This window comes from Mastomys coucha, unplaced genomic scaffold, assembly GCF_008632895.1.
Source record: "Mastomys coucha isolate ucsf_1 unplaced genomic scaffold, UCSF_Mcou_1 pScaffold15, whole genome shotgun sequence".
Taxonomy (NCBI): domain Eukaryota; kingdom Metazoa; phylum Chordata; class Mammalia; order Rodentia; family Muridae; genus Mastomys; species Mastomys coucha.
The window spans coordinates 148198518-148211047 of NW_022196897.1; the positions used below are offsets into that span (position 1 = coordinate 148198518).

General features: G+C 43.5%; 1 protein-coding gene across 23 annotated transcripts in view; it reads right to left on the reverse strand.

Annotated features, from left to right (window-relative positions):
- The window catches only part of Ptprt (protein tyrosine phosphatase receptor type T), a 1176099-nt gene that overhangs the window by 736040 nt on the left and 427529 nt on the right, over positions 1-12530 (reverse strand). For all 23 annotated transcript variants that reach the window (XR_004119009.1, XR_004119008.1, XM_031372635.1 and 20 more), the window contains exon 6: positions 1456-1630. Coding sequence is in view for 21 of the 23 variants with exons in the window: in XM_031372635.1 (XP_031228495.1) it covers positions 1456-1630 (175 nt within the window). In the remaining 2 variants the exon portion in view is untranslated. The remainder of the gene's footprint in view (positions 1-1455; positions 1631-12530) is intronic.

Here is a 12530-nt window from a genome sequence, read left to right on the forward strand (position 1 = left end):
GGTTGGGGGGAATGTGCTGAGACAATAATTGCTGCACAGTCAAGGGAAGAAAATAACAAGCCAGAAACACCTGGACACGTCTAAACAACTATGGAGATGGAGACATTTGAAAAGAGGAAGATGCCATAGCATCAGAAATAATGTCAGGTCTTGGAGCCTCTCCTTGAAATGGATCCCAAGTTACGAACAGGAGCCTAGCACGGCTGTCCTCCAAGAGGCACAACAAGTAGTTGACTTAGACAGACGCAGGTACTTACACCCAACCAATGGACTGAAGTCGTCGACCCCTGTGGTTGAAGTAGGGAAAGGCTGGAAGAAGCTGAGGAGGAGGGTAACCCCTAGGAAGACCAGCAATCCCAACTAACCTGAATCCCTGAGATCTCTCAGACACTGAGCCACCAACCAGGCAGCATACACTAGCTGATCCCAACACATACACAGCAGAGGACTGCCTCAGTGGGGGAAGACGTGCCTAAACCTCTAGAGACTTGGGGCCCCAGGGAGTGAGAAGGCCTGACAGGTGGTGGTAGAAGGGTAGGGTGGGGATGGGGGTTGGGGACATCCTCTTGGATACAAGGGGGAAGAGGAATGAAATGAGGAACTTCGGGAGGGTGGACCAGGAGGTGGGTAACTACTGGACTGTAAAAATGAGAGAAATGCATTGGATGGTATATGTATCAGTTACTTTTCTACACGTGACCAGGCAACGTAAGGAAGGAAAAGTTTGCTCGGGTTTGAGATCATACAAGGGGAGTCCCTTCCTGGCACCTGGCAGCCAGAGCCAGGAGATGAGAAAACACACCTTTCATCACAAACACAAAGCATTTGGATAAGACTGAGGATATGGCCTCTCAAAGCCCGTCCCCAGTGATGGACTTCCTCCAGCAAGGCTCTGCCTCGTAAAGGTTCCACAACCTTCTTAAACACGTGCCAGAAACTTTAAGCCAAGTTTTCAAGGCAAACAAGCACAAGAAAACTGATAAACATCGACTTAAGGCCATCTGGGAGATAGGATCATTAATTCAAGAGCCTTTCTGAAATATTGTCATTATATGGGACTTTCGGCTAAAACCCCTCACAAACATTTCAGTGGAACATCACTAAAGCACAAAGGATATGTGCTCATCTTGTTTTGAAAATTAAATATAAGTCAAATTTGGAGGTTGCCCCTGCTTTATGTATGCGTGTGTGTGTGTATGTGTATGTGTATACATAAATGTATGTGTGTATGTGTGTGTGTATGTGTATGTGTATACATAAATGTGTGTGTGTGTGTGTGTGTGTGTGTGTGTGTGTTTATACACATAGAATAGCGTTGGGATCAGTGACAGGGAACCTCTCTTATGCTGTCAGGGGAAGAAGGAAGCAACAGGTAAGAGAAGGGGCTTGCTGTGTAATGATAAAGAAGGTCTTGTAACCAGCCACTCGGTAAAGTTGTTGCACGAGGGTACTCACCTTTCACAATCAGCTCTGCATAGTTGGACACACCAGAGCCACCATCGGAGCGGATCACGCAGCGATACTTGGAGATGCTGCGTTGAGAGGTGTCTGCCACACTCACTGTGGCTGAGAAGCGTCTGTGGTTGACCACCCGGGTGACCATGAGGGCTGTGTCTCTGCCATTCCATTGCTGAGGACACAGGAAGGGAGGGGGAGAAGAAATCTTAGCATCACAGGCTTCCTGGCAACCATCAACATAGACCTCATGACCTCTTGCATGCTTCTAGGGTCCAGGACTTTCTTGAAAAGATTGACAGTTTCTAGGTAGCCTGAACTCTGGTTCTGACTAAAAAAATATAAGTAAGCCACCGAGTCTGTCACAAATATAACTAAGCCACATGTCTGTCAGCCCAATACTCTAGAAGCTGAGACAGGAGACTTACAAGATTGAGACCAGCCTGCATAATAAGACCTCTTCTCAAAATGTATAAAGGACTGGAGGGAAGATTGTTTGAGAAGAGGGGTGCTTGATTGCAAGGAGCTGGGACCAAAGCTCCCCCCAGTCACTCCAGCTCCTTGCTGAACACACATTTGGAGTTAGGTACATTCCTTTAACTTCCTCCCTCCTATTTTCCCTCATCTCATGAGCAGAGTCCACAGTATTTCCCCCCAAGACAAACTGCAACACATTAACAAACCCAAGCCCATACAGAGCACTAGCAACCAGACTGGCTTTGATCTCCTCAGCTGGTGATCAATATCTTACCCACCCATAGGCTTTGAACACACCTGCACCAGGCTGTCACGATAGATATGGGATTGCTTACCTCCTCTCTCTGCTACATGCTCTTTCCTCTGCCTAATGTTCTCCATGTCTGGGAACAGCCCCACGCCTTAAACATCGATGTTCAGCTCACCCTCATCTCTAGGAAGTTCCCTCATCCTTCGCACCACTCGCTCAAAGCCAGCTATGCTTCTCTGTGTTGTGTGAACATTCCACACATCCTGGCCCATGACTGTTCCCCACTTGAGACTATGGGACCCCAAGAGACAAGACCCCATTCACTTCCTGTGACAACTTTACAAAGATTTGCAAGATCGTGGCAAATACACACAGGTGTCTGTTTTCAGCAACCCGAGGTTTAGGTGTGATGGTCGGGGCTAAATAGATTCTTTCACAGTAGCAAGCTATAATAACGGGTAAAGCATGCATGCGGGTGCATTTTGAGTGGATATTTACTAAGCACCTAGTATGTGGTAGACCTTGAGCGGAGTGCTTTTGTATAATTCTCCATTTTAATCTTTACAGCCTTGTTGAGGTGTGTGTTATTGCTGCTCTTCTCAGAAGAATCAAATGTCATAGAGGTTAAGTAAATATGGAGAGCAAACACATCCCTCATCCGGGCTTTCCAGCATCAAGTCAAACATTTTCTCCTAAGACTTTATCTCCATTGCCTGCCTTAATGTAATTTTTATCTCTAAAGTGAAATGGAGGGTTTTAATTGTCTGGTTGGATTTAGAGAAACCTGACGATTTATGATTCCCAGGCCCCAAGTCTTTCCCCTGTGATCTCTGTTGTTTCTTCCCTGAAGTAAATAATTTCTCCAAGTCCATAACCCTTTTTTTTCTGTCATTTTCCAACCTGCCTCCCAACAGGAACATGTTAGGATGGGGACATGGCAACAGGCAGGGCTGGCCCTGATCAGCTCATGAGGCAACTGAGGATTGCAAATGCCACAGGATACAGTGAACTAAGAGACAGGGAACAGAATCAACAACACTCCCACCTGAGAGAGGAACCTGCTTCAGACTAGTCTGGAGAGGCAAAGGGGACACTTTCCTTCGTTGTGTTGGTTTAACATCCTTAAGACGGTCTTCCTCAGACACGTATCACCTCCACACTTACAAGTTCTAAAGTAGATGTCACTTTCAAAAGTCAGGACAGCAAGAGAGGTAGCCATAGCCTCCCTCCCATGTCATAAATCACCCAGCGTGACCAGAATAAGGGGACTGTAGCTGCCAAGCATCCGTGCATGCTTTGGTGCAACCCTTGGAGTAGTTATCCTTGCAAGAGATGATACAGCTCAGGCCCAGGTATGAGAAGCTACCAAACACACACACACACACACACACACACACACACACACACACACCTTCCACATTAGTGTAATAAGGATGTAGAGAAGATTCTGGCAAATATGAGAATTGAACTCTGATTTGAAAAGGTCACAAATGAACTTCAGAAGATACAAAGTTACCCCAGGGGCCCAGGTCAGCAGTACAAGAATACCATAGGAATGCAGATAAGCCTGTGATGAAAGAGTTGACAGATGATGTCCAGCCTGAGTTGTTTATAGCCCTTTCATCTCTTTTCCCCTCCTGCCCCTCTCCTTTCTTCCATACACAACAAATTTGTCAAAAATCCACCATCAGTGGGGTCACTGTGAGGAATAAATGAGACGGCACACAAAACACATAAAGGAACATTCTGGTGTTACAAGAGTTTTGCAAATTAACCATGAAATCAGCAAAAAACAAAAAAATTGCTGTCAGTAGAATAATATCTCCTAAAGATGCTCATATCTAATACCCAGAACCTGTGAAAATACGCACACACACACACACACACACACACACACACACACACACACACCTGGCAAAAGAGGCTTAAAAGATATGACGCAGTGAAGGATGTTAAGGTTGGAATGTCATTTGGGGGTCATCTACCTGGGACCAATGAATCACAGGGTTCTCATCTTGGAGTGGGGTGGGGCCATGGGGAGGTGAGTGAGAGTCAGAGGAGGAGGTATAGACGGAAGGGCAGATCAGAGAGAGACAACCACCCACTTTCTTCAGAAGGAAGGAGTCAGGAGTTAAAGCAGAGGTCCTGGGTAACATTATAGGGAGCAAGGGCAGAGTCTCTCTAGACACTTACAAGCATGTCATTGTAAAACATTATCATCTACAAAATTCATGTTCAAAAACCTGTGCAATTAAGGCTGGAGAGAAGGCTCAGCAGGTAAGAACACTAGCTACTGCTCCAGAGGACCTGGCTTCGATTCCCAGCACCCACACAGCAGATCATAACCATCTATAAGTCCAGTTATAGGTTTTCCACTGCCCCCTTCTGGCCTCCTCAGGCACTGCATGCCCATAATACACAAACATACATGAAGGCAAAGTCCTCATACACTTGAAATAAAAATACATATATTTTGAAATTAAAAAGAGGACCACTCAACCAAATACAGACCAATTGTAAAATCCTCACAACTCTTACATTTACAATTTTGTGGTGGGTTGCATTCATAGCTACCCTTGGCCTCACGCAATCTAGGGGTCCTAAGCTGGGCACACCCCCAAGGAAGACAGACTGCCAACATCTTAATGCCGTGTGCAGAACTCACTAAACCTCCTTTTTGACTGTTCATCTCTATGATGGCAGAAGATATAAATTTGTTCTGAGCCATTAGGTTTGTAGAATTTATTTCAGGGACGATAGGAAACTAATACTAAAAGAAAGGGCTAGTTAAGTGCAAAAGCTGCATTGTGCACATTTACATTTTATCTTGATGTCGCCTCCCATATTATTTACTTATCTTCTTAATGATGTCAGATTCTGGCAGAACTGAAGAGGATTAAGTGCCTCCCCCTGAACTGTTCACTCTTTTCCTCCCCTTTTTTTTTCTGTTCAGCTCCTGAACTGAGAACCTTTCTCCCACTGAAGGATAGGAAATTGCTGGTTGTCTTATAAAATCGCAGGAAAACAGGCCTTTTGATAATCATACTTGTCATATTGGGAGCAGGTAACAGCAGGGCAGGGACATGCAGGAGGGCCCAGAGTCCAGGCAGAAATAGTACAGTGATGGACCGTGGGCAAGGAGAAATGGAGGTTAAACTCAGAGATGAGCCCTAATGGGCAGTGTGACTCAAACAAGGCAGGGAAGGGCAGGTGAAGGATGAAGGTCAAGACAGACAAGCAGGAACCTAGGACTCCAGAGGAAAAAAAAATCACAGAAGTACTACAAGCCCAGGGCACAGATGTGCTGATGAGAAGAGACCTGGATGTCTTGAATGCTATGGCCATGTGGAGAAGGGATTCAAACACAGTGATTGTGTAAGAATCACATGTCACAGCTATTGTCACAGCTTCAGATAAATGCCAAATAGGGAATGCAAAGGAGATAACACAAGGGAATTTGGTTAAGCAAGGAAAACACCAGAAATCTAGGTCCACGGATTTGACTGACACAGAGAACATCTTACTTTCATTTCCTTTGCTGTGACGAAATATCTTGACATAAAGCAACTTAGAGGAGAGAAGGGGAGATATCTGGCTCATAATTCTGTATTAAATCCATCGTACCAGGGAGTCACAGGGCAGAAGCTTAAATCAGCCAGTCATATTCGTAGTCAAGAGCAGGAAGAAACAAATGCATATACGTTGCTCACTGAACTGGATTTTTCTATTCTTCTGCATTCAAGGGTGTAAAACAGGGAATGGTGCCTCCCACTTTCAGACTGGGTCCTCATTAGACAATCAAGACAATTCCACACAGATATGCCCATGGGCCAACACCTCAGACAGTCCTTCATTGAGATTCTAGGTAATGGCATGAATACTTGGCATTGTGCATGCCACCATGCCATGTTGGATTGACCATGCCATGTCTGATTACAACTGTTGTTCAACTTAAGGAGTTTTTTCTTTAATTATTAAATCCAACAGTTTCTGAAATGGCCTTAAACATCCTTCTGCCATTTTGTACTATATATTTATATAATGCAGAATTCTTATCATTGGCAATTATAAAATTAAAATATTGGTGAACTCTGAAAAGTATTGAAGAGGCTCTTCAACCTAGAGTATCATATATTCAGCCAAGATTTAATTCTTTATGCAAAAATTAGCAAGCATATCCATTTAACTAGTACTCAGATCTGCTTTCATCTTTAGTATAAAATTATATATATGCCAAGCATTTAAAATATTTCCTTATAATTTCTTGTCAGTGAATGTTTGTTTTGTGTGCCCGACTTATATATCCTATACACCAAGAGAAAATGTTCTAAAAATAGAAAGATGTCACTACTGAAAAGAGAAGTCCTAGCCTAAAAAAAAAGTATTGCCCAGGGTCCAACATTTGAACTTGTGGCCAGTTTTAAGTCATACCAAGATGAGGAAACTTAGCCTTGGCTGAAGGGGAGCTAGAGGCAGCTTGCATGTACAGGCCCAGGGAATGAGAAATTTGCCTTCTAAAGATGCTCTAATAAGGACAGTGAAAGGATCCATGGTGCCTGGCACTTTCCCATCTCTACGTTCTCGTTAACTAGCCCCCGGATTCCAGTAAGCATTGCTTTGAAATCTGCAAGCACTTAGATTCTGAATATTTTGCTTCCATGGGTAGTGTTTTGTTGTTGTTGTTTGTTTGTTTGTTTTAATGGGAACTGACCATGGAGGAATACTGATCACAAAGAAAGCTCAAACATTCTATAATAAAATACCGTTTCCTAATACACACGCACACTCACAAGTATACACACAAATTGCATGACTGAATTGGATAAATATTTTGTTCAATTTAGGATTAATGTGAACATTGAGGTAAAAGTCAAGATAATATGATTGTGTTTTTAAGATCTTAAAGCCATCTCATCTACTGCCCAGGCTGGCCTCTTAACCTAACAAAGCCCAACCTGGTCTCTATCTCATGAGGCTGCTACCCTGGCATCCCTGGAATAAGGTTGTGTTACCACACCTGGCCCTGACTGGCATCTTTGAGGGCTTGGGTTTTACTCAACACTGTGTTCACCATCTAGCTAGGGGTTACTTCATCCTTTTAAAATCCCTGGAAAAGTTCTCAAAGGGTGGTCCCTAGACCGGCCACCTCAGTAGCTCTGGGGAACTTGTTAGCAGTGTAACATTGCCGGAGACCTGCAGCTGATATCCATTTGTAGATGCTGTTTATTGGTGCTTGGACTCTGAGTTTTTTCTTCTTTCCCTATTCTATTATTAATCACTCTGGAAATGTACTCATTATTTTACAAAACAGAAAATGAGAGACTGTGGGGTGTGGAAGGTATAATTTCTGCCCAGAGGAATATGCAGGCTGAGTAAAGATTCTAGCAAAACAACAAAAAGGCAAAAACATAAACATGAAGTGGAGCGCCGAAATAGCCTACTTCACAGAAGAAAAACAGGGTGGGCGTGGAAAGAAGTCTGCTCTTAGAATAGCCTAGGACTGGTTCTCAAGGCTGGCACTCGGGCTGGCTTACATTCCATCCCCTGTGAACTAGAAATGTAGCCTCTCAGGCCCTGCCTTAGACCTCATCAATTGGGAACTCAGATTAACCCTAAGCAATCCTGTTATCTTTACCTCAGCAAACTGATGCTTGATAAAGTACGCCATGGGTCATAATAACTAATAGTCCTAATTAAGCAGATCTGATGGTGAGCATCTCTGTCCCCAACGCTTGGAAAGAAGACACAAGAGAGCAGAGTGTCTGAGGCTAGCCTGGGCTATATAGTGAGACTCTGTCTCTAATATATTTGAAACCACCTTCGAGTAAAGATGGAAGGGAAGTCAAGAAATATAGCTTCGAGTATAGACCTTATTAAAGTCACAGATTGGGACTGTCTGGTTGGGTGGGAAGGCCTGGCATCCTTCATTTTAACACATTCCCAGGTATAGTGAAGCTGAGCTGTGAGCACCAGCAGAGCACAGCTTTATGTGACTTTCCTGAGGGAGGAGCTGTACCTCTGTGCTGATCTGTTCCAAGAACAGGTCATTCACCATCAGCACCCGTTTGCCGTCCAGTAAGTGAAAGGCACAGTTAGACTCAGTGGTTCCGTAATGGAAATAGTATACCTTGCCAATTCCTGACCCTTTTGTTTGTTTGAAAAGCACCTCATTTCCTCTTGCAGGAAACAACTACTCTGTGGAAAGAAGAGCAGTCTAGTTTTCTGGAACCAGTTGAAGTCTCTAAGTCAGAAACACGTATGTAAGGAGTGTACCACACATATACATGTATCACGATATCAAGGTATGGCAGCTGATAAGACCAGCAGGCAGATACCGTTTTCGGAACCCAGAACCATCAATTTAGACCCATGTTTCTGGTTTCAGTGTCCATCAGGATCATATGCAAGGTGATTCCAGAGGCCTGGGGTGGAAGTGGATAATTCTCACCTCTCATAGCTTCCCAAATGATGCCAAGATGCCAATGCCACTGACCTTGGTCTGGGGCTCAACAACTTGAAAGATAATCTTATTTTTAGTCCTTCAGGGGAAAGCAAGTAGGCAAATAACACCCTACAACACACGAATTAAAAGCTGCCTTATATCTAGGACCAATTCCTGGGGCTGAACATTTTGTTACTGTACCAAAGGCACCCATCTTCAAGAGAAGGCTAAACCCAGCCCAGGATAATACACACAGCCACACTCCTGACCTCAGGATAACTAAGTTCTGATTATAGAAGGTTACCAGACATTCTGTCTGATTACCAAGGTAAATGGAGCTGCATGTGGTTAGAGAGGGGAATATATTCTAGATTATCCAAGGGGTGGGACACATAACCTGAACAGAATAAAGGAATCTTACAACCTAAACAGCCTCTGCTTAGCTTCATGTCTACCAGCATCGATCTAAAGGTAACAGTTACCCGTGAAATAATTCTCTCATCCTCTCTCTCTCTCTCTCTCTCTCTCTCTCTCTCTCTCTCTCTCTCTCTCTCTCTCACACACACACACACACACACACACACACACACACACTCTGTCTCTCTCTCTCACACACACACCTATCTATATTTATCTACCATCTATCTGTCATGTATATATCATCTATCTATCTTCTATCTATCTATCATCTATCTATCTATCTGTCATATATGTACCTATTGACTATCTACCTATCTATCTATCTACATTCACCTATTTAATCTACTATCTATCTACCATCCATCTACCTATCTATACATCTATCGACCTATCATCTCTTGCTTTTGCTCTTGCTCTGTCCTGTAAAAGCAGATTACATTTTACTTCCTCTGGGCTCACCTTGTTTCATGTGGGTAAGCAAACTCCATTGAAGAACACAGCCTAGATATATTTACACTTTGGTATCCTTGTCCCCAGTACATACAAACCTTCCACTATCAAGTAGGATCTCTCTGTCTGGGCACTACCTAGAGAAGAGGCTTGCCTAATGCATAGCACACACTTCATTTGCCTACTCCCTAAATGTCTATCAAGGTATCTATCCTGGCCTCACTGTTTTGCTGGTCCCTCTCTGCTCATCTTTTGTGTCACTACAACATTCCTTTCACAAAGAGAAAAGACATACCTCAAAGGAATTTTTTTTTTAAAAAAAGGGGGGGTCTGTCAGCTGTCATTATTTTAGAGAGGGGATCCAGGATTGCAATTGATTTGTAATTGGAAGAAATGAGGACAATGTTGTCTTTAATAAAGGGAAACTGTTGCTGGTTCTCCACTACAAATTGGATGTTCACTACATAGGAGACATACTAACACAGTGTCTTGCAAACTAGTTTGAGCTTCAGAAATAAATATAAAAAAAGGTAAGTAAATAAATAAATAATCAGGTCCAGCATTTTCAGCTGAAATGGTCTGATTGCTCCAGGAGTCTCCCAGCCAGCAAATATTTAGGTGACATTCCCACAATCTACTCATAATGAATATTCTTTTCACCCTCCATCCTCTCTGCAACAGTATGACATTTGGAAACTTACTAGAATCATGCCCGTCGATTCTCTTAAGAGCACATTTGTACCTTTTTGGCAGTCTCTAAAGAATAGCTTTTGATTATTCTTTATTAAAAGTTAAAAGAAATAGAAGTAGACATAAATCATTTTTGATTAGCTGTACTGAAGCCCTTCCAAAGGCCCGCTGCATTCATGGCCAGCGGCTCATTTGGGTCTGATGCCTGAGTCCAGAGCTCCTGCAGACTCAGAGGAGGGCTGGTGTAAGCCCCATGGGGTGCCACAAGCTTTCAGCAAAGTAGACAAGACAGGCAGGTTGGGAAGAGCCTGCACATTTTCCATCTTCCAGTAACAGCCTCCTTTGATTGTGAATACATCGCCCCTCCAAGCTCCACTGGAAGGCCACACCCTCTGAAGTTACTGCCCAGATTGAATGTGCAACCCTCCTGACTTTCCTGATCTTGCTGCCTTCAGCCCCACCATTCCCATCTTGTGATGAAATAGTTGGCTGTCTTGCTCAAGGTCCATCCTCACCAGTGGAAGGTGAACTCAGGGGAGCCAGAAGAAGAGGTTTGGGGCAAACATTGGTCCTGAGTGCCCTCTGATCTATCCCAGCTCCTGGTGAAGCAGAAAGCCAGGTCAGCTGGGCTAAATCCTAAAAGCATAGGTTGGGAAAGACCTAAAAGATGGGCTGAGAAAAGGCACAAGCAGGAAAGAGAGAAGTATACAAGGGAGAAGTTCTGGGTGAGAGTTTGCCAGGGTCAAAGGTAAGCTGCACATTGACAGGAGAAAGGAAGCCAGGATATGAGGCACAGGTGAAGTTGTTTTCATCTTTCATAGTGCAGGACCCTGAACCCTGGGCCCCAGCACACATTAGGGAAATCCTCTACAAGAAGCTTCGTCCTTAGCCTGAGCTACTTGTTGATCTTCACTAACTTTCAGAAGATAAAGCATGAAATATCAGAATCATGGTGAGAAAAAAAGACATTACTGGGTTTTATGGTCTCAACATAGTTTACTAATAAATTTTACTTTATAGTTTTCTTAGCATAGGGCTTCTCAGCTATGACACAGATCTCCTATATTGGAACATTAATCCACACCTACTCCTGCCCCCAACATCCCTATGAGGGACAAGGGACAGGAACCTTAGAACAAAGCACTCCCTGACTGTAGTGTCATGAATAACAGGGCTCCTCATCTCTGAACCAGGGGACTAGTGTCTTCTGCGAGCATCTATGAAGCTATAGCCGGCAACCTTGTTAACCTGCAAATCAGCTAAAGCAATCCCATTACACTGACTGCCCCATGGCTTCTGGAACCAAGAGGGCAGGAAGAGCTTCAGAGAGGAAATATTTAGTGTCGTGAAGGGCTTGAAAGAACAGTCGGGCATGTACAGTAACCCTACTGATGGTGGATTGACTTAGAACATCTCCAACTTCACAGCCGTGTGAAAGTGATATATAATAAGCAGGAATTGCACTTCAAATTTTCAATTGTCATTGGTTCTTGGGCTAGCAGTATGTGCTTCCCTACTGTGAAGATGATGGACAGCCGCTAAGAGCCCCAGGTTCTAGTCAGCCAGCAATGAGAGCGGAAGCAACTGGGACTCCATAATACACTGCATTGCTGAGCTGTGGGCCTTAGCTTGAGTGTACTAAATGGACTTTAAATGCCATTTGCACTCAGGATGGGTTGATCAGGATCTATCTCCATCCTTAAGCCAAGGAACATCAGTATAAAGACTGATAAACAGCCCTTGGTTTTAACAAGGAACACACCACTGATATTTACAAGCATAGCTTTTAAGAAGAGATGGGAGCTGAAGAAAACCACATTGCAAATATCAGCCTTATATTTATGAAATGTGGCTAAGGATGAGACCAGAAAGAGAAATAAAATATCTAGAGATGTTAGTTTGAGTGAAATTCCAAGCATATTTTATTTTACTGACGTTTTAAATAGATTTAGGAAATTCAAATATACTTAAGTATCTAGTATAGTTGATGCAAAATTAGAGGTATGAATGTATGCTAAATAAAGAAATTTGGCTGTAGGGTGTGTGTGTGTGTGTGTGTGTGTGTGTGTGTGTGTTGAGAAGACAGAGGCTGACATTGCTCCATACTGTACTTTTGAGACAAAATCTGTTTCTCTTTCTCTCTGTCTTTGTCTGTCTCCTTTTCTCTCTGTATCTGTCTCTCTGTCTCTCTGTCTCTCTCTCTGTGTCCCTCTGTCTCTGACTGTCTCCCTTTCTCTCTGTGCTTCTATCTCTCTGTCTCTCTCTTTGTCTCTCTCTCTGTATCTCCCTCTGTATCTCTCTCTCTCTCTCTCTCTCTCTCTCTCTCTCTCTCTCTCAGACACACAC